The 27,353-nt window shown below is 43.1% G+C and overlaps 3 protein-coding genes across 8 annotated transcripts; 1 reads left to right on the forward strand and 2 right to left on the reverse strand.

Annotated features, from left to right (window-relative positions):
* tox4a (TOX high mobility group box family member 4 a) lies at window positions 1-25,957 on the forward strand. 5 transcript variants are annotated; one of them, XM_061796878.1, is made up of 10 exons: window positions 1-442; window positions 547-612; window positions 1,093-1,383; window positions 3,454-3,699; window positions 6,763-6,864; window positions 6,966-7,262; window positions 9,464-9,544; window positions 9,950-10,642; window positions 11,558-11,700; window positions 23,829-25,957. In XM_061796878.1, the coding sequence occupies exons 1-10, from the start codon at window positions 338-340 to the stop codon at window positions 23,932-23,934; spliced, it is 2,130 nt and encodes a 709-aa protein (XP_061652862.1). In that variant the 5' UTR covers window positions 1-337; the 3' UTR covers window positions 23,935-25,957. The 5 variants fall into 5 exon arrangements, with proteins under 5 accessions (XP_061652862.1, XP_061652864.1, XP_061652865.1 ...); XM_061796880.1 differs by having other exon boundaries at window positions 1,096-1,383; XM_061796881.1 differs by lacking the exon at window positions 23,829-25,957 and adding an exon at window positions 11,835-13,481.
* On the reverse strand, window positions 14,630-19,002 carry si:rp71-1g18.1 (uncharacterized protein LOC559922 homolog). Of its 2 annotated transcripts, none has more exons than XM_061796886.1 (4): window positions 18,508-19,002; window positions 18,194-18,282; window positions 17,997-18,060; window positions 14,630-16,981 (listed from the first exon to the last, which is right to left on the reverse strand). In XM_061796886.1, exons 1-4 carry the CDS (start codon window positions 18,749-18,751, stop codon window positions 16,104-16,106), a joined length of 1,275 nt encoding a protein of 424 aa, XP_061652870.1. In that variant the 5' UTR covers window positions 18,752-19,002; the 3' UTR covers window positions 14,630-16,103. The 2 variants fall into 2 exon arrangements, with proteins under 2 accessions (XP_061652870.1, XP_061652869.1); XM_061796885.1 differs by having other exon boundaries at window positions 17,997-18,063; window positions 18,508-18,998.
* casq1a (calsequestrin 1a) lies at window positions 20,251-26,749 on the reverse strand. Its single transcript, XM_061796884.1, has 11 exons — window positions 26,359-26,749; window positions 24,833-24,926; window positions 24,601-24,701; window positions 24,389-24,500; window positions 24,070-24,143; window positions 22,089-22,219; window positions 21,955-22,000; window positions 21,771-21,825; window positions 21,553-21,653; window positions 21,178-21,252; window positions 20,251-21,065 (listed from the first exon to the last, which is right to left on the reverse strand). Exons 1-11 carry the CDS (start codon window positions 26,593-26,595, stop codon window positions 20,805-20,807), a joined length of 1,287 nt encoding a protein of 428 aa, XP_061652868.1. The 5' UTR covers window positions 26,596-26,749; the 3' UTR covers window positions 20,251-20,804.
* Window positions 26,750-27,353: the final 604 nt, after the last annotated feature.

Raw genomic sequence — 27,353 nt, forward strand, 5'->3', positions numbered from 1 at the left:
GTCCCTGAAGTAGCAGCCCGTTAACGTTGTCCGGCTCCTGATTCAATGGTTTTCCCGTCTCACCGCAGCTTTTACGCTCACGAGACGTTATTTTGAGTTCAACAAAATATCTGTGTATCATCGAGTGATCGTTATGGCTGGCTGATGTCAACCTAACATCACCACCGTTACCAAGTCTTCATATAATAGCGCAAGGTTAAGTTAGCTAGCTAGCTAACTAGCTAGCTAGCTATCTATTTATTTACTAGCATTTTCGTTATTGTTTGGGTCATCCATGAATGAATTGGATCCGGTATTTTTTTAACGTAAAGATTATTAAGAGTATTTTTGCTTCAAAATGGACCTTAATTTTTATTCTGGACTTTCTGACGGCTGTGGTCAAAATGTTGATCCTGAGTTTTTGGACAGCCAAGCATATGCTGGATACCCTGAGGGACATAAGGTAATCCAAACGCATTTGTTTGCTAATACAAGTCTGATGAAGCCATACCTTGACTAAATGTCATTATGTCAATTTTGTCATTTGATGCCAACCTTGTGTTTCAGTTTTCAGAGGGTAGCGATAGTTATCTAACTATAGGTGGCGGTGCTCATCACTTTTTGTCCGCCGAGGTAAGCGAATAAAGTTACCTTCATTCACTCCGCATTTGCATTTGAACGATATAAGATATCTTATGTGTGCATGGAAAGTCCTATGAGCATTTATTCGATATCTTTAATACCCAGTTTAAGGTCCATGTACTGGTACACCCTTTATTTGTCCTCACCATTACGACAACTATATGTTACTAGTGAACTAGTAACCCTGCTCATTGGTTGGCAACTAGTGACATTATGGCTAACATCTAGCGCTTCAATAGTAGTGCTAGTAACATTTACTTGTGGCTATGCCGAAGTGGTCCTACTAGTGTACTAGGGCAAAGTGCATACAATATATGGACCTTGAGATGGATGTCAGTGATATCAAATAAATGCTTGTCTTAATAGTCAAGGCCTGGACCTTAAACTTGGTATCAATGAAATACCCAAATGGCTTTCCATAATGTGAACAATTTCTGACTGCTGAACAACTTTTTTGTTTCTACATAACAGCAGACTTTCCACACCCCCAGCCTTGGAGATGAAGTTTTTGAGATTCCCCCAATCTCACTTGACCCAGACACATCCCTCAGTATTTCTGAAGCAGTGTCCCACTTCGAGTTGTCAGACGGCACTGTGGGACCTTCGGATTCTCGTAGCCTGGTTAGCAACCTGGTGGTGGGAGCTAATGATCCATCTTTTGCATCTCCGTTTGTAAACACCGGCTCCCAAGGCTTGGAACATCTCAACATGGGGACCATGGCTCAGGCGAACGGAGGAGCCCTGCTCAGCTCCTCATCATTGGTACGCACTTCACCTCATTAAAATGCTTCAGTCCCTATTTCCTCACATCAAGGCCTGGCTATTCACAATACCGGATGTCTATTAGGCAGCAGCTGGCTGAACAATTGCTACCATTGCCTTCAGTGGTGAATTACCCAACTGAAGCCTCCGTTTAATACCACCACATTCACGCCGCAAGTACAGTGGTGTGAAAAAGTGATTGCCCGCTTCCTGATTTCATTGTTTTGGTTTTTTTTGCATGTTTGTCACACTTAAATGTTTCCCATCACCAAACAAATTTAAATATTAGTCAAAGACAACACAAGTAAACACAAAATGCAGTTCTTAAATGTGTTTTATTATTAAGGGTGAAAGAAAATCCAAACCTATATGGCCGTGTGTGGAAAAAGTGATTGCCCCACCCAGGCCTGATACTGCAACACCTGTTCTCAATCAAGAAATCACTTAAATAGGACCTGCCTGACAAAGTAGACCAAAAGGTCCTGAAAAGCTAGACATGCTGAGAACTAAAGAAATTTAGGAACAAATGAGAAAGTAAGTAACTGAGATTTATCAGTGTGGAAAAGGTTATGTGAGAGCCTTTATCCGCATGGTGAAAATATAGAACATCCATCCATCCATTTTCCGAGCCGCTTCTCCTCACTAGGGTCGCGGGCGTGCTGGAGCCTATCCCAGCTGTCATCGGGCAGGAGGCGGGGTACACCCTGAACTGGTTGCCAGCCAATCGCAGGGCACATAGGAACAAACACCCATTCGCACTCACAGTCATGCCTACGGGCAATTTAGAGTCTCCAATTCATGCATGTTTTTGGGATGTGGGAGGAAACCGGAGTGCCCGGAGAAAACCCACGCAGGCACGGGGAGAACATGCAAACTCCACACAGGCGGGGCCAGGCATTGAACCCGGGTCCTCAGAACTGTGAGGCTGACGCTCTAACCAGTCGGCCACCGTGCCACCAAAATATAGAACAGTGGTCCAAAATTACCCCAAGGACGCAGAGATGACTCATCCAGGTCGTCACAAAAGACCGCACAACAACGTCCAAAGAACAACAAGCCTCAGTGTTCATGGCTCTACCATAAGAAAGAGACTCAGCAAAAATGGGCTGCATGGCAGGGTTCCAAGACAAAAACCACCGCTGAGCAAAATGAACATTTAGCCTCGTCTCAATTTTGCCAGAAGACATCTTGATGATCTCTAAGACCTTTGGGAAAATAGTCTGTGGTCTGACAAGACAAAAGTTGAACATTTTGGAACGTCTGCGTCCCATTACATCTGGCGTAAAAGTAACACCGCATTTCAGAAAAAAAGAACATCATACCAACGGTAAAATATGGTGGCGGTAGTGTGATGGTCTGCGGCTGCTTCAGGACCTGGAAGACTTGCTGTGAGAAATGGAACTATGAATTCTCCTGTCTACCAAGAAGAAGAATGTCTGGCCATCTGTTCGTGACCTCAACCTGAAGCGAACTTGGGTCCTGCAGCAGGACAATGATCCAAAACACATCAGCAAGTCCACCTTTGAATGGCTGAAGAAAAACAAAATGAAGACTTTGGAGTGGCCCAGTCAAAGTCCTGCCCCAAATCCTACTTGGATCCCGTGGCATGACCTTGAAAAGGCGGTTTATGTTCTAAAACCCTCCAATGTGGCAGAATTACAGCAATTCTCCAATTCTCGAGTGGTCCAAAATTCCTCCACAGCGCTGTAAGAGACTCATTGCAAGTTATCGCAAATGCTTGATTGCAAGCTAAGGATGACCCAACCAGTTATTAGGTTTAGGGGGCAATCACATTTTCCCACAGGACCATGTAGATTTGGATTATGTTTCTCCCTTAATAAAAGCTTTCATTTTAAAACTGCATTTTGTGTTGACTTGTGTTGTCTTGGACTCATATTTAAATTTGTTTGATGATGGGAGACATTGCCACTCTGTCAGAATCATAATTTCTCTAATAAGATTACAAACATAATGTTAGTTACATGACTGCTTCAAAACTGCTTTGGCCTTTTTAGCCGTAGCTTTACCTAACTGTGCTTTTTTCCTACTTATCGTATAATCTTTCCGCAGGAGTTGGGCAACAGCAGCGGCTCCCATTTCAGCAGCACGTCCCCAATGACCATTGATGTTCAACTCGCCGACATCACTCATGGTCTTTTAGGAAGCGGTCAGCTCTCTACCATTAACCAGACAGAGTTGGCGCTGGGTCTAGGAGAAGAATGTGTAGGACCTCCCACCGGCACCTCAGAACCGCCACTGTCCGCGACACCGTCTCCAGCTGGCTCCTTACAAGATGAGGACATGGATGACTTCAAGGTGAGAAGCCTTTTATGCCTAAATATTACCACCATTTCAAAGCTTTATTTAAACCTCGAAAGCTCATTGAACGCGGGGCTTCATTTTCAATTACATTGAGAGGAAAGAGGAGAAGACACATCAACAACTGATTAAAAAGTTGCCTTCAACAACAAAATAGCTCTTGATCAGAAGTCAGACATTAGAATCAGAAGTCAGAATCATCTTTATTTGCCAAGTATGTGAAAAACACACAAGGAATTTGTCTCCGGTAGTAGGAGCCGCTTTAGTACGACAACAGACAGCCATTTGACAGAAAATGCTTTTGAGACATAAAAACACAGTACGGAGAGTCAGTGACCAATGAAAGGTTACCAGTAATGAGGTAATGCTAATTTTTATTTTTTATTTTATTTCTTTCTTTATTTATTTTTTTTTTGTGTCAGTTGTGCAAATGATGCAGTCCTCTTGCAATTTAGAGCAGTTTGAAATGACTACTAGAGCGATAATCTGGTACATTGACCATTGTGCAAATGGAGCAGAAACTTCTCAAGCACATGAGTGGCCAGCATTGGTCACCAACACAAATAGAGATTGCAGAGTGGCAAGACTAGTACAGTAAGAGCGCGAATAATGTATAATTGGCCTGACAGAGATGTGACAACAATCTCAAGGCAAAATTGGCAGCATGTTGCAATGGAATTGTAAGTTAACTGTTAAAGAAGTTCATGGCAAGAGGGAAGAAGCTGTTGGAATGTCTGCTAGTATTAGTTTGTATTGTTCGATAGCGCCTACCTGAGGGAAGGAGCTGGAAGAGGTGGTGACCAGGATGTGGAGGATCCAAGAGGATTTTGCATGCTCTTCTTTTAGTTCAAGCAGTGTGCAAGTCATCAAGAGTGGGTAGGGGGCTACCGACAATTTTTTTTTTAGCAGTTTTGATTGTCCGTTGCAGTTGGAGTTTGTCCTTTTTAGCAGCGCTAAACAAGACTGTGATGGATGAACACAGAACCGATTTGATGACTGCTGTGTAGAACTGCCTCAACAGCTCCTGTGTCAGGCCGTGCTTCCTCAGAAGCCGCAGGAAGTACATCCTCTGCTGGGCCTTTTTGAGGATGGAGTTGATATTTGTTTCCCACTTCAGGTCCTGAGAGACTGTAATTCCCAGGAACTCTAAGGTCTCAACAGTTGACACAGGGCAGTTGGACAGTGTGAGGGGCAGCTGTGGCGAATGATGCCCCCTGAAGTCCACGATCATCCCTACAGTCTTGAGCGTGTTCAGCTCCAGGTTGTGTTGGCCGCACCACAGCTCCAGCCGCCCCACTTCTTGTCGGTGTGGAGACTCGTCACCATCTTTGATGAGGCCGATTACTGCGGTGTCTGCAAACTTCAGGAGTTTGACAGCCGGGTGCGTTGAGGTGCAGTCATTTGGGTAGAGAGAGAAGAGCAGCAGAGAGAGGACACATCCTTGGGGCGCCCCAGTGCTGGTGTTGCTGTGTCCTGCCCGTCAGGAAGCTGTAAATCCACTGGGAGATGGCAGGCGGGACGATGAGCTGGAGAAGCTTGGAGGAGAGGAGTTCAGGGATGATGGTGTTGAACGCAGAGCTGAAGTCCACGAACAGGATCCTCGCGTAGGTCCCCGTGCCGTCGAGGTGTTCTAGGATGAAGTGCAGTCCCATCCGTCATCCACAGACCTGTTTGCTCGTTATGCAAACTGCAGGGGTCCAACAGTGGACCTGTGAGGCTGTTGAGGTGGTCCAGCATGAGGTGTTCAAAGGACTTCATAACCACAGATGTCAGGGCGACAGGCCTATAGTCATTCAGACCCGAGATTGCAGGTTTCTTGGGGACTGGGATGATTGTGGAGCGTTTGAAACAGGATGGTACTTCACACAGTTCCAGAGATCTATTGAAGATCTGTGTGAAGACTGGAGCTAGCTGGTCCTTGCAGACTTTGAGGCAGGACGGGGACACAAGGTCTGGGTTCGCCACTTTGTTGATCTTGATGTTGTTTGAAGATGTGGCTCACATCCTGTTCAAGGATGGTCAACGCAGGTGGGGGAGTCAGAGGTGTGATGGTGGTAGGTGGTGCGACTGGGTGGGTGTGGGGTGTGAAAGTGTCCTTTTCAAATCTGCAGTAGAAGCTGTTCAAGTCTTCGAGTCCTTTATTGTTCTCTGCTTGGGGGGATGGTCGCTTGTAGTTGGTTAGCGATTGTAATCCACGCCAGACTGATTTAGTTGTTGGCGGTAAACAGTTTTTCCCAGCTTTTCTGCATAATTTCTCTTTGTGATGTAACTTTCTTTAGTCAGCTGGTTTCTAGCGCAATTATACATGGCTCTATCCACAATTCGATAGGCGTCCTCTTTAGCCTGGCAAAGTTGCTGAAGGTTGGCAGTGAACCACGGCTTGTTGTTATTGAATGTGCGAAATGTCTTTGTTGATGCACACACATCTTCACAGAAACTGATATAGGATGTGACACAGTCCGTATATTCATCCAGGCTGCCAGTTGAAGTTTCAGAGATACTCCAATCTGTGCAGTCTATACAGTCTTGAATTTTTAACTTTGCTTCGTAGGTCTACTTCTTTACTGTTTTCATCACAGGCTTCACACATTTAAGTTTGTGCCTGTATGTTGGTATTAAGTGAATTTAGCAGTAATCAGTCGAGCCCAGGGCTGCACGGGGGACAGCACGGTATGTGTCATTTAGCGTAGTATAGCAGTAGTCTAGAATGTTGTTTTCCCTGGTAAGACAATGTGCTGCTTGTATTTAGGGAGTTTGTGGTTGAGTTTAGCTTTGTTAAAGTCTCCAAGAATAATGAGGGGTGAATCTGGGTGCTTTTTTTTTTTAGTTCATTTAGTTGTTCAGCGAGCGTTAGCAGTGCGACATTTTTGTTAGCTTGAGGAGGAATGTAGACACCTGTGAGTGCGAATGACTTGCATTTCAAAAACAGCGACTCCAAGTCCGGCTGCAGTGTGTGTTGAGCTCAGTGATGTCGGTACACCATTTTTCGTTGATATAGAAGCATATCCCGCCGCCTTTTGTTTTCCCCGATAACTTCATGACTCTGTCTGCCCGGTGTAGTTGGAAGCCCGGAAGCATTGCAGCGCCATCGGGGATGCGTTCACAAAGCCATTTCTCCATGAAGCACAGGGCGGCGGAACAGAACGGAACATCATCAATTGTGTTGAGTTTGAGTGAAAGAGTATTCACTACCACCATGATGTAACATGTTTTCCCACTGGTACTGCAGCTAAATCACGCTCTCTGATCTGTCTTTCTCACAGAGGAGTGTGCTGGTAGACTCCCCCATGTCTCTATCCTCATCCTTGGTCCTCTCCCATCCAGCTGTCCAGTCCTCCATCTCCCTGGCGACAGCCAAAAGGACCACATCAGCTACAGTCTCCAAAACAGGCCGGCCCAAGAAAGACCCCAATGAGCCGCAAAAGCCAGTTTCTGCATATGCTCTTTTCTTTAAAGACACCCAGGCTGCCATCAAGGGCCAAAATCCAAACGCTTCTTTTGGAGAGGTGTCAAAAATTGTGGCTTCCATGTGGGACAGTCTGGCCGAAGAACAGAAACAGGTGTGCACAGCCTTGCATATTTTATTCGTCTGTTTTTGAGGATAGTTAATTTAACTTGCTCATTTTAATTTCTTCCTTACTTACATTGGTAACACTAAAGTAGAGCACGATTCGTTCCAGGATGCGACTGCGCCTGCGATTTGTTTTATACAGGAGGGTGCTGATGTAACCCGAATTTGTACGGAAGTCCGAATGCGGCATAGTACATTACTAACCTACGCTAACGTAGTGGTAAAGTCATAATTACAGTAAATATTTGTTTGAAAAAGACTTATAGGACATTAATATAAAACGTTAAGACGGTGCCAGAGACAGCTAATTTTTCACAAATCATTATGTACTACTATCAAGTCATAATGGCTGTTGTAACAAATATGACAAAAAGTGTTTTTTTTTTTTTTAATTTGCAAGCTTCCCCTTTAACCCTTTAAAACCATAGGGATCACCGGTGACACTGCGGCGCATGTGTATTTCAAACTACCTTAACTCCTTGCTAAGAAATAATAATAGATATATTTATTAAAACGCCTGGTAATGTTTATCTATTGAATGATTAAAATTGTACGAAGTAGCGAGGAGTTGCGGTAATTTGAAATACACATGTTCCGCGGTGTCACCGGTGATCCCCATGATTTTAAAAGGGCTAATTATCTAGCCAAATTTTAAGTATTGTAATTTCTCGTGTATAATGCGCACCCATGTATACTACACACCCCCATAGTTGACCTAAAAATTCTGGAAAACCCTTCTACCAATGTCATTTTTACAATGCATGATTTTGCTCCCACCCAGATGATCACAACATGAAGTATTATCTGTATTTTGTTTGTTTTTTGTTTTTTTCAAATAATTATTCTGAAGTTAAGCACTTTATTGGAACACGTAATACTTGCTCTTATTTTGAAATTCACAGCCGTACTTTTATTTAATAAATGAGAAAACACACAGTTGTCATTATGTTTGATTTCCCAGGCAGAATTTATAATATGGGTAAAATTCTATAAAAACATGAAGGTCCAACACATATTTTATTTTAATGGGATTCCAAATTAAACGGTCAAGCATTTCAGAAAAGCATTATCATTAAACAAAACATAACCATAAATAAATTAATGATGGTTGTTGTTCAGTCACCAGTCGTATTAAAAAGCAAACAAACAGAAAAAACTAATTCTGCCAGTGTATGTAAACTTATGAGCGCAACTGTACATATATGCAGTCATACGTACCCCCCTGTCATATCAGAATCAGAATCATCTTTATTTGCCAAGTATGTCCAAAACACACAAGGAATTTGTCTCCGGTAGTTGGAGCCGCTCTAGTACAACAGACAGTCAATTTACAGAACACTTTGGAGACATAAAGACATTGACAAAAAACAACAACAAACAACAATTGTGCAAAAAGATGCAGAGTCCTCTAGCACTTAGAGCAGTTCGAATGGCTAATATCGCAATAGTCCGGTGCAATGACCATTGTGCAAAGGGCACTGAGACTTCAAGGAGTGTATGCGGTTTAAAGTGACGAGTAGTGCGATAATCTGGGACAATGGTTGTGCAAATGTTACAGATACTCCTCAATCAGTGTGCAAATGGATTGGAATGAAAGTGTAGGCTACATCTTTTTCATAACCTCTAGGTGGCGGTGGTATATTGGAATGAAAATGTACAGCTTTTTCATAACCTCTAGATGGCGGCATACGTTTATAAAATGTGAAAAGTTGTTTTCCATTTTCCCCTATACCTATGTATAATGCGCACTATTGACTTTTGACAATTTTTGGGGGGAAAAGATGTGGCTTACACACGATAAATTACGGTACCATTTTCACATTCTTGACAATTATACCGCTGTTGATAGTATAACTTAAAAATAATAAATAGTACACTGAAATTTAACTTAAATAAAGAGTGTAGGAGATGATAATGAACAAGAAGGAGCTAACTGCTTGTGCTTGCTTTTCTGTTTTTATTATTGTAGACTCAGCCTTATTTCGCTTGATGTCCCCCCTCCTACCTTGCAATAAGCTCCTTATCTGGTTCATTATCACAATTCACCTGTTTGTAATCATCAGTCATATTCTGTGGTGATATAACAATAAACGAACATTTTTAAAAAACTAACTAATGTCATGCAAGACGAACATTACACTTGTAGGGGTCAACTGTATGGATGTACTTAACTCACTGTGTTTCTTTTAGGTGTATAAAAAAAAGACTGATACTGCCAATCGGGAGTATTTAAAAGCTCTGGCAGCTTATCGAGCGAATCAACTGTCACAGGTAAGGTTGTTGATTCAGCAGGTGTTCAACCCCTTGATTTTCTTAATTAAATTAATCTATGGGTGGCGTGGCGCAGAGGCTAATAGCGCACCCTGCAACCGGTGGCTAGCGGGTTCGTATCCCCGCCCGAGCGCATGTTGTCGTTGTGTCCCTGGGCAAGACACTTAAACCACATAGTCTACAAATTAATGTAGTTGGATGTTTGGTGGTGGTCGGAGGGGCCGTAGGCGCAGAATGGCAGCCACGCATCTGTCAGACTGTAGCTACACAAGTAGCTTGCAACCACCAGGTGCGACTGTGGAGTGAATGATTGTGTGCAATTGTAAAGAGTCTTTGAGTGTCTAGAAAAGTGTTATCTGTGCAGTGCATTATTATTATGTTTTTCCATCTCCTCTCACACCTCAGCCCACCTGTAATGAGGTGGAGACCGCACCGTCACCATCTCAACCTGATGTCAGTGAACCTGCTAGTCATCAGGTCGTCCGTCCAGCAAATAACCTCGAAGAAAACACCATCACAAACATTTGTGCCTCAAACATCATTCTGGATATCCCGGAGAGGGCAACGCGTTCCCGCACGGGCGCAAACAAACCAGCACCGGCCCCAGCAGCCGCGGTCCCATCCACCCAGACCGTCACCAAGATCCTAATCCCAAAACACATGCTTCAGGCAGGGGGCCAGTTTGTCACTCTGCTGCCTGGCGGCATCCATACTTTGCAACCCACCCTCGTGGTGTCCGGCGGCCCGCGCCTGCCGCCTCCCCTGCAACAGATGCAGAATGCACCCCCGCCGCCACCGCTCCAACAGATGGCGCCAGCGCCGCCGCGGTTGCTACAGGCCAAGCCTCGTGAGGGAGGAAGTGCGGCGGGACTCCCCGTGTCCGTCACTGCTGCCCCTCCGCCTCCGCTTCAGATAAAAATAGTTCCCTCCTCTTTGCAGAGAAAAGACACTCGGCCCATCATCATCCCCGCCGCGGCTACAGTGGCGTCAACAGTGTTTGCGTCCTCACTTCCGCCAGCAGTGCAGGTGGTGAATTCTGCCGAGTCAGCAGGTCAGCATGATGAAGAGGTCATCTCAGAGGTGCTGCCTTCTGAAGAGGTAAATATTTATTTTGTTTTTGTGCCTGTTGCTTTGCTTGACATGATATGTCAATTACAAAGTCAAATGCCCCAAATGTCACACAATTTGGACTTCAACCCAAGCTTCTTGGTAAATGATATGCCTCAACAGTCAAAAAAGCCTGAGCTCCACAAGTGTGATTTCCTTTTTTCCCTTGGCTTGCTTGGAAGGTTACCAAGAATGAAAAGTATAGCAATAACCATAGAACCAGAAATGGACCAAATAGGAAAAGTAAATTCTATGTCAAAAAGAGCATTACACATAATGGCTATCATGAAAATAATCATAGAGGCTCATTAACAATGTTTTTATTGTTGAAAATGTATTTTTTATGTATATTTCACAACCAACCATGAGAATAATCAATAAATTACACATATTGACAAAGCAACCACATCCTCCAGGTGTGTTATTATCCTATCTGCCAAGGAATATATTGTGCTTCTGTAGGTTGTCTACCTTTGGAACCATTTGTTTAGAGCATTTTCTGTGTTTTTGCCTCATTTTTTTTCCCCATTGTTTTACCACCACTTTAATATTTAGCTATCTTTTACTGATGTTTACATTTCTCGGATGTTCTTAAAGTGTAGAAACTATGCAAAAAGGAGCCAATACTTTTCACAGCACTGTAGGTGGTGATAATGCACATTATGAATAAGTTGCCAACTGGCTTTTGAATGAAATTTCAGACAATTGAATTAGCACAAAAATGTCATGGTTTCTTGTTCGGCAAATGTGAATTACTGATAACTAATCAAAGATGATCAGTTTTAGCTACACACAATCCCAGCAAAACCGTTTGAGAACAGCACCCCTGACTGATGGCGCTTTCTAGCTGACAAACATTATACACATTAGCCATTATAGCCACTACATTAACAACTTATTTTTCAGGGTGAGATGGAGGTGAACGAGTCGTGCGAGGACACCACTGTGCCGTGCATGTGCGTGAGGTCCGGCTGCACAAACCCAGCGGTGGAGAGCGAAGACTGGGACAAAGAATACTGCAGCAACGAGTGTGTGGCCTCTCACTGCAGGTGAGTTTTTGATTCACCTGCAAAATAGAAACCAAACCTTAGCATAGATGTGAGCATATTATACAGCACAACTTCTTCTTTTTTTTTTTTTTTTTTTTTTTTTTTTTTTTTTTCTCTTCTCTTCTCCCAACCAGTGATATTTTCAAGGCGTGGTGCTCCATCAGGAGTCAGACCATGGGAACGGTAAAATAAACGACATTATCGACTATCGTCGCACTGCAACATGGACATTGTTACTGTTTAGGATCATTCAAGAAGGCTGGCATTTTTTGGGTGCGCTATAAGCTCCTGAATAGGAATATATATCCTGTAGTGAGGCACCAGGAGTTCTTTGATGCATCCAGTGTTGTTCAACGCAAATTTTTTTGTGTGGACTTTAATGATGTCCTTGGGGAAAAAAAAACAAAAAAAAAAAAAACATTTATTTCTTGTGCTCTGAAAATTAGCATTTGGTTTTCTGTAATCAGAGTTTATTAGTGTTAGTTTAGTTGACTTGCCTGACTTCAATCTAGGCAGTGTGCGTTTGGTTGCGTCATGGTCACAGTGTGAGTGTGAATGGTTGTCTGTCTTTGTATATGCGCCCTGTGACTTTGACTGGCGACCAGCCCAGGGTGTAGTCCGCCTCTTGCCTAAAGTCAGCTGGGATATATGTGTTGAGCATGGCGTAAGCTGGAAAATGGATGGAGTTTAGCAAACAGATGACTGTGATGTGTTATTTATAGATGGTCTGTGTTTTGTACATAAAACAAGAGACTTTATAGATTTTTGTTGTTCACTAGTTGACTGAAAATCCCTCACTTGGTTTGAATGACATTTCAGTGTGCTGTTAGTACAGTTAGACATTCCTTGCCGATCATTGCGAACTAAACATTTTTATAATATAAAGGACTACTTGCACTAAGGGAATGCATATAGAAACTATCTTTTGAAAGAGGCTATTTCATTCAAATGGAACTTAGTGCAGTTGTTTGATAGATGTGACAACTGCCGCCAGTAGTGTGTCATTCTTCTGACATTATACAGCAACATGGGAATGGGATGGAACAAAATGTCAGCAGTGTCGCCAACCACATTGAAAAGCTGCTTGTGGAAAAGGAGCTTTAAAAACAGTTATTTTTATGCTGCATTCAAAAGCAAAAGTAGTCAGAAAGTGTTCATCTGTTGTAAAAGATACCTGAAAATAAAGAATGCCGGACTCCTGTATTGTTGTTGGCGTATACATATTTGTTATGTACCTCGGGAATAAACGTTACAATGCAGCTCTCAGAAATTCTTACTAAGTAGAAAACAAACTGTACTGTGTGAAAGAGCTTCAAATGGGAGGTTCGATTGTTCAAGGTTGCACATGCCTACAGTCTTGGGTGCAGCTGTACAGACAAGCAACGACTGTAGTGTAGTTTATTTCCAAGGAAAAACATGGCGAGTGAGATAAGCAGGAGGATCTAACCTTGATGAGGCAACTACTGCCGCTTGAAAGAATAGCAGGAAGTTGAGTGGTTTATAAAATAGTTACGCAGCAGACAATGGTGACTGATTTTCTACTATTTTACGAGCATCTGCAGAGAAACGGGTGGTATTCTACCTGAAGGGGACGAGCCCTTTGTTCTCTCAGCTTTTTAAAATCGTCTCCATTGTGAATGAAGTCTGGGTTCGGAAACTCCTGCTTTACTAAACTGGAAGCAGAGCAACAATGTATTTTGCATCTTTAGTTAGAAGTGCATTGTTTTTGTCATACTTCTGTACATACTGGTAGAATGAATAAAAGATGCAAGTGAAAGTCATTTACGACCGTGTCCTTTGTTCATATCATCTGCACACTGACGAGTTGCTTTGCAGCGACGGCCTGGCTTCCCCCTGTCTAATTCGGAACGTACCCAATATCCCCCCCTCCCTGTGTGTCGAGAGTTTGCATGTTCTCTCTGTGCTTGCGTGGGGTTTTCCCCGATGCATGATAGGTACTTCGGTTAGTTGACGACTCAAAATTGTGTGAATGGTGTGAATGCTTGTTGGATGTAACCAACAGGAATTCCATTGTAGCGACGAAACCCAAATCTCTGAGGCAGATAATCACTTCCTGGAATGGCGCGCCTGGCCGACCTTGAAGTAAGATAAGACGGCCACTTCTCAAGGATAGGTAATTGGGATGCGATACACAACGAATTGGAGCAATGCATTGGGCAGTGTAAAATCCATACTTTTGAACCTTCTGTAGGCTACCCTGTTTAAAAAATAAAAATAATAAATTTGCTGGCAGCAGACGCCAGTAATTTAGTTATTTTACAGTGCATTTACAGTAATTTGAGTTGAACATTATAGTACTGTTGTTTTTTTGGTTTTTTGGGATTACAGCACTGTCACTGTAATTTGCATCTACCATTTATTTTAATAGTATACTAGTGTATTATGGATTGTAGTATCTCACTGAAATTTAACATCTACTGTAATTTATTTTAACTTTATATTACTCAATGGGCGACTCTGAAACCATAAATGTTTAATCGCCTCATATTGTTACGTCACAACAAATTGATGGATAGCTAGTTTTGGAATCGGAAGTCAAGGGTAACCGTTTAACTATGATAATGTTACTGTAAAAAGGGGTTTGGTGGCAAAAGTATCTCAACATTATTTACTACATATGAGAATTTGCAATTTTGGTACAGATTTCAGCTGGAATCATGGCGGTTGATGCACATGATTTGCTTTCACGGGCCACATAAAATGATGTGGTCCAGATTGAGGTTGTTTAGAATGGCACAATAGATTGTTTCTTTCCTCAATATTGTCCAATAAGATATGACTTAATCACAAAATAAAAATAAAATACAAAAAGGCTGGATACTTTTAATCAAATTTTCTTTTTTTTTTTTTTTTGCTTGTGTGTCTTCCAAAAACCACTGCTATACAAATGATTAAACACATGTACAAAGTCAGTAGTTCTTTTATTCTTAAACTCAAGGATAGAAAGACCATCACACATAATCAGTAATCATAACTATGGAAAAAAAAAAAAAAAGGGCTTTAAAATAAGACAAATAGCCTTTTAAGTATATAGACACGACTTTTGGTCAAACAGGCTGTAGCGCATCATAAAGGCATGGCACACACTAATGTTATCACAAAACTAAACGAGGGCCAAAAAAGATAAAATATAAACATCAAATGCAAGGAACATGTGCTCTGCTTCCCAATACAAGAGCTGAAAATGTGGCAATATCTAAACATGCCCGTCGTGTCTGTCACTGCATCACACTAGGACATGTTAACTAGAATATTAGACATCCCTTAGCATGACGTAGTGCAACAGCAACAGCATTGCTCACTGTGTTTCTATTGGATCAACAGATGGTTAAGGTGCACCTTATGTTTGGTAGCTGCCGAGGATGAAGGTCCACCATTTTTTTTTCTTATTCAGCCAATATAGAAACAAGGGATCAACAGGGATGCTGTATACACCTACGACCTCGAAATCCTCTCCTGCTAGCAAGTGTAGTAGAACCTGAGAGGGCTCCATCTCGTCGCAAAAAGCAGATAATCTCCGTATGAAATAACAGAACTTCAGTGTTTCTTTTATTTTAAAATACAATAATTAAAATACCTCCCCCCCCCCCCGAAAAAAAAACCTTGCAACATTTTAATGGAACCTTCATACTGTTTGCAGTCTGAGGTAGCGAACGGTACAAGCAACTCTGAAAAGCCCTTTTAACACAGTTTCTGTAAAATGGTCATATCACAGATGCAACAGAACTCACCTATGCCGGACATTGTGTTAAACTTGACATAGCCCTGGCTTTTTATTATTCCCTTCCACGTAGTTGCCATCGGGAATGCAAAATTTCAATTACAAGGTTGGAAACTTCCAAAGGGAATTATCAGGAATTTGTTGGAATAAATGCGACGAGACCAGAAATTTTACAGAAGTGACTATTGCCTCTTCATTCATTGACTCCCAGGCCTCCATGTTAACATGGATATTTGAATTCAATAGCTGTCAACGGCAGTGAATTAATAGGGCATTTCTATTGTATTTGAGCATCATCAAGGTCTAAAATAACCACATTTCATGCAAGTACAGTGGTATACCACCACAAGCACGAAGTGGGCACTTAAGGTACTGTAATGCTCCCTCCCGTATGTGGGCATTTACTTTGCATGAATGTCTGGTTGTGGCAGAATAAAGTGTTTATATTCATGCTTGACGGTCATACATCTCCATTCAATGACCCTCAAATCCCAGTTAGTTCCCATGAAAAGTTTCCATTGGCAATATTTTCCCAAAATCCTCATCTTAACTTCCGCACCCTTTTTGCAAACCAAGTCGTCTTCCTGAACCAACGTCACGGGAAAACGCCAGCTTTGACGAGTAGGTTTAGTGGCGTGCGAAGGGGCTGTAGGAGCGCCGGCTACACGCCAGCGATGGTCCGGAATGACGGCACGAAGATTCCACACGGGGTGAGTTTGTGTCTGTCCAGGTTCCCCTGGATCCTGAACATCTTCCCACACAAGGTGCATTGGTAAGGCTTCTCCCCAGTGTGAAATCTCAGGTGCGCTTTTAGATTTTCTCGCAGGCGGAAGCTTTTGCCACAGTGTGCGCATTGGTGCGGCCTCTCCCCCGTGTGGAATCTCATGTGGCGGCGGAGGCTCTTCCTGAGCGCAAATGTCTTGGAACACTTGGAACACGAGTATGGCTTTTCACCGGTGTGGAAGCGCTCGTGCCGGCGGAGAATCTTGCGGCGTTTGAATGTTTCGCCACAGGCGCCGCAGGTGTAGCCGTCGCGGGAGTGGCCAACGACGTTTTGTAGTCGCCAAATGCCGTTTTCGCACGGTGTGAAGCAGCAGAGACGGTGGCCCGTGTGTATGCCTTGGTGGCGACGCAAATCTTTCGGCACGGGCCACCTCTTTTGACCGCTCTCCTGAATCTTCTCCTCCATCTCTGCTGCAGTGAGCACGTTGACTAGTTGCACCGCACATGCACTCCTCCTCAGCTTTTGGTCCAGCGAGGAGAGTTTCAGCTTCATCTGGAGGGGGTTTTTCGTCTCCTTTGGCGCGGGCACGTGTTCCCAAAGGCCAACCGGTGCCGGAGTCACGGCTCCGTCGCAAACGGACGGGCTGTAGGCTCTACCCTTGGCCGTGCTCGCGCAGGCTTGATGAGGCTCTTGTTTAACAGGCTTCTTGGAGCTGTCCGGCTGACAAATCAACAAGACCTCATCGTGCGGATCGGGTTGAACTGCAGGAGGTTTCTGCTTAGCTGGTGGACTTGGTCGAAGCCCACATCTTTGATCTGCAAATGGAAAAAAAGTGGTTTTAATGATACGTTATATTCTTCAGTCATTTACTTAAAGGGCCCATGCGATTAAGTCCTTTCATCGGATTTGCAAGATAATTTGGGTTGGAAAAAGCCCAGGATGCCCTTTTTCAAGGTATTCTAGTTCTTCTTTTACCCCTGGCAGTTGAGATGATGGGATTTCTCATTAATATTTGATGTGTAAATAAGCTCCGCTCTGATATGATCGCTGTTATTCTTAATTCAAGTATGTAAAACAGCTTTGCTCTGATTGGTCCTTGGCCATATCACGGAATCTTATGGCAGCCAAGTGGTCATCACAACGTCGCGTTTGAATCCTTCAATGTGGCGGTCACATTATCATTGTGAAGCAGAATTCAGCAAGCGTATTTTGGCGTATTCCACTAATAGGGAATAGGGAACGCCTGTATGCACGCTCACCGCGCACCATTGCTGAAAGAAAAACATGTCAAAGCTCGTGTAAAGTTTGCTCAATAACATTTGGACAAGCCAGTTAAATACTGGGAGGATATAATCTGGTCAGATGAAAGCAAAATTGATGTGTTTGGATGCCATAATGCACACCACGTTTGGAGGAGAAAGGGCACTGCACATCACCCTAAAAACGCCATACCAACAGTGAAGTTCGGAGGTGGGAACATGGTGTGGGGCTGCTTTTCGGCAAATGGTACTGGTAAACTTCACATTATCGAAGGAAGGATGAATGGGTCAATGTACCGAGGCACTCTTGACAAAAATCTGATGCCATCTATGAGGATGATGAAAATGGAACTCAATTCGTTTCAAAGAAAAAATAAAATAAAGCTTTTAGAATGGCCCAGCCAATCACGTGACTTGAATCCAACTGAAAAGCTATGGAAAGAACCGAAGCTCAAGGTCCATAAAAGAAACCCACGGAATCTTCAAGATTTGAAGACTGCTTGTGTGGAGGAAGCTTGTACTTGTACTCCGTGTGGAAAAAGTGAGGTATCAGGCCATGTGTTTTCCTTACCATCCAATGTAGCGTCAGTCTGTGGCCCACAATCTGTTTCAAGGGTGCTCAGCTCTGCCACCGCCTGCTTCAGGAAACAAAGCAAAAAACATGATGGCCTCCTGATAGTAGTAGTGGACATGGAAAACGCCAAGTGTGTGTGTGTGCTCAGATTCCGATTTCCAAGAGCTCTAGCTTTTCACAAGCCACGACCTCACCTTGACTTGTGGATGATCTCCGGCAAGAGGAACACTGCAACAGCCCTGCGCCTCCTGCTGCTTTTCGCATCTCCTCGAACAGTCGCCATCTGGAAGCAACAAGGAGAGGAGGGGGAAGGGGGTGGGGGGGTGCGGCTGTTGGTCACATTCCATTTGCATGAGTGCGCAAAAAAAAAAAAAAAAAATCAATATTCATTGCAGTTGTGCATGCATGCGACTCTAGCAGTCAATGGGTCCCACGGTAGGCTGCAGGCTAACATTGATCAAAGAAAAAAAGAAAAATGCAAGTTGCATGACTTCAGGAAGCAACCTACTGTGCAGCTTGAGCGCCGGCTGGATATCTTCGTCCACTTGCACGCCGATGCTGCGGGTTCTCTCGCCACACGGCAATCTAGCCGGAGACTCGCTCCCGTCGCCGTCGTGGCCCGCTTGCACGCTTGCGGCCGAGGCCCGGTATCTGCTCTCGAACAATTTGGCCAACTCCGCCGTGGCCACTTTGACCAGCGCACTTAGCACAGACTCCACCTGTGTTTGGATGTTCACGGCGTCCGCCGACATTTTGCCAAGCTTTGCACGCGAATCAAAGTGGAGGAACGTTTTTTTTTTTGTTTTTTTTAAAAATACAAATAAAATAAAAATCACGCGAATCTAAACGTCTGCCAACAAAATATCAACGATCACATTGTTTAAGCCAGGAAAGGGTGGAAAGTGTGGGCGCATGCGTACAAGGTGGACGCAAATCTTTAAAGGGCGGAACAAACACAGATAATGGTTTGGAAGATACGGAGGCGCCCATTTCGAGCTCCACGCCGACGGCAAAGCGAAGTTAAGCGAGGGAGGTCAAAGTCGGCATCGTATTCGGTGTGCGTGGACGTCAAGAAAACCAAAGGACCCACGAAGCCGGCACATTGTGCTACATACGCTTGCGGAAAACGCCGTACAATTACGACAAGGGAACTGGGAGTCACTCTCATATGGAAAGTAAATATGTTGCTTTTTAAAAAAAAAAAAAAAAAACATTTTGTGTATTGATATAATATGCTTTGGCGTTCACACAACAGCAACCGTCATGGAAATCGGTTGAAAATTGAGCATGTTACGACTTAATTTCAGTGTCTATGCAATGCCTTGCATGGGAACGTCGACCTCTCCAACATGGCCGCCACGAACGCACGTTGTTTAGCCGCGCAATCTATCTCATTGTTAACTCTATGGACATAATGACGTCAAATTTAAAACGGTTACTTCTGGCCAAATTCTTCTTCTTATTATTATTATTGTTTGCCTCTCCAGATTAATATATTCAGCTCTTTATTGCTCTAAAGAACTAGGAAGGGCTCCCCCGCGCCCCTCGTGAGGATAAGTACTGAAAATGCATTCATGAAAACAAAATAAGCTACATAAAGAAGAATGTTTTGATAAATACTGTACCTCTATCCTCTGGTGGCCTTAATGCATTAAATCTTTCCTCTCCAAACGCGTCATTTCAAATGAAATGGATCAAGTTCTATCGAAAACTCTGTATGGAACTTCATTGTTTTCAAATCAGTAGACGGTCTAGAACTTCTGCCGAGATGTAATTATAATATTCCAACATTACCAGTAAAATTAGGTAATTGTCTTTTGTCGTGGTCGATGATATACAAAGACAATTTCTCCCCACGCAGATATTATATTTTCAACAATCAAGATATTTAGATAGAAGACGAAATCTTTATATATTGGCAGATGGTTTGACATCATTTCAGTCAGTCAGTTATGAAATGAAGATGGTCAATTATTTACAAATAATTGACCAAACCAAGAATATTGCTCAGTTTATGATACCATTTTCTTTACCGCTTACCCTCACTGGGGTCGCGGGCGTGCTGGAGCCTATCCCAGCTATCTTCGGCCGGCAGGCTTGTCTATTATTATTATTATTATTATTATTATTACAGCAGCACGTCTGCCTCACAGTTGCATGTTTGTTTGTTCTCTCAACCCAGTAATAGGCAATTGCCTTTGTGGGTCATGTGTCAATCAATTGTTCAACAAAGTGTACAAACACGCAGTCGTTGGTGTTTCTGTCCAAATCTGTCATTTATTTAAGACTTCACAGTAATTTCTCTCATTACAAAAATAAATTATGGCTGTTGTTATACTTCGTTGTCGTAGAAAACATCATTTGATGTACAGTGTTACAAGGATTTGGCAGCGTATGCTGGTGATACATAAACACCCATCTGTAAAAAGCTGCTAGCACCTTTGGATTTGACTTGACGTTTTGGTTTTTTTTGCACCGAGGAAAACAAGAAAAAGAGTGAGCATATATTAAATATGATCCAGTACAATACTGCAACCCTCCAGTATTTAGTAGAACACCAACCTTAACCACATAAAAGCACTAGCAGTACATGCCAAAGATTGGATTTTTTTGTTTGTTTGTTTTTTTTTGTTTTTTGTTTTTGTCAGAGTTACATGAATGAAATAATTGATTGGGGAGTAATAACGGAATTTGGTTAAGATGATGAAGGGATGAGATGAAAATGAATGATTCAGATGTATTTGCTGTTCCTATTAGCACTTTAAACTGCATTGGTCAGATTTAGATACATTATGTCCTAATTTATTAATTATCGTCGTCATCATCGTCATCATCGTCGTCGTCGTCATCATCATCTTCGTCGTCATCGTCATCATCATCGTCGTCGTCATCATTGTCATCGTCGTCATCGTCGTCATCATCGTCGTCGTCGTCGTCGTCGTCATCGTCGTCATCATCATTATCAGGATCAATTTCTCCTGACAGAACATCCTCAATCCAGTCCTCCAGTTCGTCCACAGACGGCATGTTGTCCTCATCGTCCATGTCCATCCACACGCTGTCAGCCTGGTGCGGAGCAACATATCAATAGGAATCACCCACCCGGCCCCACCCCACCTCTCGTAGCTTCTAAATGTCGGCAGACGCAAAACACACACTTAATCAAAGATCAACTTACATCATCGGCTTCCACAACACCGATCTGTGGGGAGGACAGGTCGATTCCGAAAATCTTCTCCCAGTGAGGCACAAGCTGCGGGGAACGGAAGAAGGGAATGTTCATCCGTTCATTTTTGCAACCACTTTTGTTATTCAGGATCGCAGCAGGGGCTGGAGTCTATCCCAGTTGACTCGGATTGAAAGGAGAACGAGTCAGTCACAGGTTGATAGTGAACAGCTCGTTGAGTGGCAATTGATCGTCTACCGCCTGCACAAAATTTAGCTACGGGAACCAGTTCAGTACCAATGGTTGAATGGATTTTTTTTGCATTCATGAATTATGTCAAGAACTTGTCAATTCATATTCAGTTTAATCGAACAGAACTAATCCTACCAGGGGGAAGTCATCGGGGTCAATCCAGACAATACTGAGGTGAGGGTGTTCCGTGTTGTCCTCGGCAACTTGCTTCAGGATCTCCAAGAACTCAAAACCATCTGAAGAGTAAAGAACCACAAAAAATGAAGAGAATGCAGCATTATCCTACCTGTCTTTTGACTTGATTTGTTCAGTTTTGTTTCAATAAATTCAATGAAAGTTTGATGTTCTCTCACCTGGATCAGACTCCTCGGCAAAAGCGATGATGTGTTCGCCGTCAATATGGTCATCCTTTGGACAGAAAACAAATACAGTATATTCCGCATGAAACAAACTTTCGAGTCCATTACTAAACATTGATTGAAGAGCGAACATTTTCAACAATTTGTATTGTGTTGTAAGACATACAAGAGTTCTTACCCAGATTTCATACATGTTGTGGGGCTGCAGCTTCCTTAGAGTTGGCCTTCAAAAGCGCAAAGAAATCATATGTTGTGCTTTTTTTTTTTTTTTTTGTACTGGAAGAATCCATTTCTCGTAGAAACTGGACTCACCTGTCATTTTCTTCAATGTATTTCACCAGCTCATCCTCAGTATAAGGTTTTCCTGGGATCACAACCGGATCATCCATGAAGGGTTCATAGAAGTCCACCTCATTAAGCTTGAGGTCCAAAGCCTTGGCGAGCTGTTGCCAATAGTTCAAATAATTAGATACACGCACACAATTACATGCTATAATACAAACAGTAGAGCATATCCAATCGGAACGTCTCTACAACGATCAGATTGAATGGACACATTGCTAATGAGTGAAGTCATTCAAGTCAGTTGTATTTATTGTATTGTGTGTTCTATTTAGAGCGCACCAATTCGCAACAAACGTCCCTGTCTCAATCTCAGGGCACTTTCAGTATGAAGCCCACAATACAACCACGCTCCTGGGATTTTGGCGACTTCGATCGGGGCACAAGCAGACAGACACTCAAATTCCTCAGACGTGTGGTGGATGTCTGACTTGTTTTATCAGCGGGCATCCAACCCTTTTGGTTATCGTAGAACTTGATTCATTGATTGTAGTTTTTAAATCATCTCACGTACTGGCCGACATGCAACTATGGGGGTCGGCTGTGTGTGAAAACCAACCATCGTTGGCGGGGTTATGAGGTCCGCAGACATATTTAAGTGTCCAGCGGTTTTCACCAGCTCATTCTGTGTTGTTAAGGCTGCCCGCTAAATTTCAATGCTCCATTCACGCACGGATCGCCGCATCCTCTTCCGCATATAGATCCTTATAGCAGTGTCTCCAGATGACTACAGTTCAATTGAGGTGTTGTGTTACTGTCTAAAACAGATAAATAACTGGATGAGCCAACATTTTCTTCAATTAAACCACAATGAAACTGAGATGATTGTTTTTGGCAATAAAGAAAAGAGGATTGCTGTTAGTAAATACCTGGAGTCACGCTCTTTAAAAACCAAAAACCAAGTCTGAAACCTTGGTGTTATGATGGATTCCGACCTCACTTTCAACAGTCAAATCAATTACTAAAACTGCCTTCTCCCATCTGAAGAACATATCCAGAGTGAAGGCTTGCATGTGTCAAGCAGACCAGGAGAAGCTCATCCATGCTTTTATCTCAAGTAGACTTGACTATTGTAATGGTCTTCTGACTGGGCTCCCCAAAAAGAGCATTAAACAGCTGCTGCTCATTCAGAATGCTGCAGCTCGGGTTCTGACCAAAACAAAGACGTCAGAGCATATTACCCTGATTCTACAGACTTTACACTGGCTCGCAGTCAGCTTTAGAATAGATTTTAAAGTTCTGCTACTGGTCTATAAATCACTAAACAGTTTAGGTCCTGAATACATTAATGAAATGCTAATGGGATATAAACCCAGTAGGGCTCTGAGATCGACAAACTCAGGTCAAATAGTGGAGCACAGAGTCCAAAGCAAACATGGTGAAGCAGCATTTAGCTATTATGCTGCACACAAATGGAAGAAGTTGCCAACAGAAGTGATGTCAACCCAAAGTGTGAATGTTTTTAAGTCCGGGTTAAAAACTCTTCTTTTTTTCACATGCTTTTTAGAGCATTTCCACTTTTAATGATATTTCTTGCACTGTATGCTGTTCTAATTGTATTTTAATTTTTTACCTCTTTGTTTTAAATGTTTATAAGCTGTTTTTTCCCTTGGTTTTTGAATGCTTTTAATCATGTAAAGCACATTGAGTTACCTTGTGTATGAAATGCGCTACATAAATACATTTGCTTTGCTTTGCATCTCCATGCAGGACTATTGCACCACTTTTAAAGGGAATGAGAGGAGCAGCTTTGATTGGACAGAATAGAAGTCAGGCTGTGATGACGCCCACACCAGCGCGCATTCAAAGGAGCTGATGTAATGAAATTACCAAGACCGGGTCTAACCCGCCTCCTCACAGAGTTACACCAAAGATTTGCGCTCGTCCCAAAAATAGAGCCTGAAGTGTTATTGATGTGATATAGGTCATTGTTTGGCTTGTAATGACCCACCTTGGCATTGAATGTTGCATAGAACTTGATGTGTGGATGGAACTCTTCAGCAGCATCGACAAAAGCCTCAAAATCTGAAATTTGACATGCAACCATCAAAAGTATTGAAGGGCATCAGCAAATATATGAAATACAAATAAGCGTTTATTGCTTTTCAACATCATTTTCCATCCTCATTGCAAAGCAGTCACTCAAATGAAACTAGCTGTCACAAGTTGCGTCTGATCTCATCTTGGCTTGATTATTAGTTGAGCGAGAGAGAAAAAAAAAAGCAAAAGCACAGTATATATTCTCATGCCATCACAGTACAGAGTCTTACGTTCTGACTTGTGACTCTTAAAGTAGCCCACCAATTTGATGTCCTCTTCGATGTTCTGAAAGCCTTTCAGTTCCCTACTGTTGTCAATAATTTCCACGGGATCTTCAAGGAGCTGTGAAGGAAATGGGAGGTCATGGAGGAGAGAGAAAAGAGGCAACCAGTGTGAGAGACGGCCTATTAACTAGTAACCGGGTGATTATATCCTCACGAACATCAAAGATGAACTCCACAAGAGTGTCTGCCGCAAACTCTCCATCGTACTCGATGACCTCATCGTCTGTGAAGATGAAGATGCTGTCGGACTCCTCGAGGCCTGGGACGTCAGAACCAAAACAGAAGGTTAAGAACGTGGCCTCACCCAGCCGCTGTACTTTATTTTGTCAAGTAGTAAGCAAGAAGTTCCCGTGCAGCAATGATATATCGAACAGATGCGATCACGTTTACCCAGTTTTTTTGCTAAAGCCTTGTCAATCTTTGCATCGATGAGTCCAACTCCAATGTCCTCATCATCAAACTCTTCTAGGACCTGGGCTGCAAGCTGTAAAACAAGCAAACTCAAAATGTAACCCTCATTTTGTTAGTGCAGTTTAAGTGCTGAATGTAGCCACATAACTAATGTGCCAATCGGTTTCTACGCTGTTTGGCTGCGTCTCGTTGAGAGTCGTCGCCACGAGTTGTTTCATGACCATAAAAGCCTTCTTTATCTGCCCACTGCTTATGCGCTTTCTAAATCTGTACGAAACTTGAACCTCATGACTGACCGTCACTTTCGCCAATGGAAGCGTTGCGTTCACGGGCGCGCCGAGGAAGTGGATCGAGGGGCTGTCCCAGTTTGCTTGAACGTTTGAACAACTCCTTTTGCTGGATTGACTTTGAAAAAGTCTCCATTTATTTATACTATTTGTTCCTTTTAAGAACAAATATACAAAGTGGTAACGCTCTCGTGTCAGATTTCCATCACAAGCCTCATTCAAAAGACAAACTCAATGAATGACGACTTTTGCGAGACTAATTGTGAAACGTTGACATTTTAAACCCCTCGTATCTGTTACTAATAATAACATTCAATCCATTGAATGTGAATATAAATACATTAATGCTGAGAAACACAAACCTTCGGGGTACTCGACCTAGCACAAAAACCAACTCGGGATAAATATAGCCATAAAGGCACACCAGCTTCAGGGACTATTTTGGCAAGTTGGCAGTGATGTTCAGGTCTCCGAGATCCGCTGACAAGTGCAGCGCTTCAAGTGTCAATCACAGCACAGAGCTGAGGCGGCACAACTGGAGCCAGAACCTCCGGCGCTGGCTTGTAGCCCCGAGCTCTGACGCCCCATACAGAGACTTTTTTTTTTTTTTTTTTAGTCAAAATGAAAAGTGAATATGGTTGCAAACGCAGTTACTGATGGATGATGACTATGCGTAAGCTATGCGTAAAGTGCATAATGCCCTTGAAGCGTTCCCACTACATATGTGCAGTATTTTGTAACTGTTACATCACGACTGTCCCCGCAATGTTGTCAAGGATCAAAAGTACTGTGACATTTGAGTTCAGTGAAATACAAATCGTCTTTGGTACTATTTGATATGTGAGACTCGAAGCGGAGTGATGATTTCATGCTTATCTATTGGGGATGTGGTGGAACATTTGAGTGCACCGCTGACAGACGGCCTGAGGTGTGGCACAAAAAGGGGGGGATGGAGCCGCATCAGTGCACGCACACTTGAAACTGGACATGCGCAAGTCCTCACAGCTCAGCTTTCTTGCTTCAGGTGGGCCACATTGATCACACGCCGCCGGCTTGTGACACAAGTTCAAGACGTCATCTGTCAGCATTTCAGAGAAGCTATTCCCCCACCTTGTAATATCACTGTTCCGACATAACGTCGCCCAAATTCCTCTCTTAAGTTCCACATCTCTTTAGTGCATTATATTTATGTCAGTAATACTCAAATATAAAGCTTACCTCGAGGGACAACTCCTCGATCTCAAACTGTTTCTGGGCGACGCGGCTGGATCCGGGATGGTCATGGTAGTACACCACCATGACATCATACTTCTTCATCACAGACTTATAGTTCTTGACATGGAGGTCGTGGACTCTGTCCTTGCCGTCGTACTCGGGGAAATCCAAGCTGTCTTTACCCAGCGAGAACCCCCCAAAGGACAGCAAAACTCCCACAAACACCCAGGTCCACTTCATGGCTCCTCTCTGGTGTGGATTTGCAGTTTCGGAATGGACACAAACAACTTTGGTGTAAGTGGTGAGGAACCCTTTCCAATCCGCGTCACCCAGAAGAGAGCAAGCAGCAACTCTTACATCCACCTTAATAAAAACCCCACATGGGCCACTGGTATTGGGGCACAGGGGGTAAGAGGGGCTGAGCTAAATTGGTGTTAGTGTGTGTCTATGTGGGGGGAAAACCAGGCGGGGGCCTGCGTGGTTGCCGGGGAGACGGCTTTGTGTATAGGTGTACGTTTCATACATGTCAAATTCGGTTGAGAGGTGAAATGAAGGCCGGGACGAAGGTGGAGGCAAATCATGCAAATCTTGCTTGATTGTAAAAACCGCTGCTCCGAATCAATAAAGAGACGTTCATTTAGAGATGCGGCACAGTTTTCCCATATTAAGTGAAGATGTCGGATTGGATCTCAGCTAAAAATAATGGATGAGGTACAGAGAAGTACATATCAGGAGGGGGTGCTGGTGTCTTATTTACTGCAGTTGGCACCTGCACAGCATAATCCTAAAAAGAGATTTTCACTGGGGACTGAGGCCTTTTTTTTTTTCTCCCTGTGTGCCCTTTGCAGTGTATGCTTAAGATACTTTACAAATTGAAACTAAAAATAAATGTAGGCAAGCGACCCACCCTTCTTATCTGTGGCAAGATATGCCAGCATGCAGTATTACAGGTCTTCGTTTGAAGGGAACAGTTGGAGGATGTCCGCTATGTGTGAGCG

This window comes from Phyllopteryx taeniolatus, chromosome 14 (genome assembly GCF_024500385.1).
Source record: "Phyllopteryx taeniolatus isolate TA_2022b chromosome 14, UOR_Ptae_1.2, whole genome shotgun sequence".
Taxonomy (NCBI): Eukaryota; Metazoa; Chordata; class Actinopteri; order Syngnathiformes; family Syngnathidae; genus Phyllopteryx; species Phyllopteryx taeniolatus.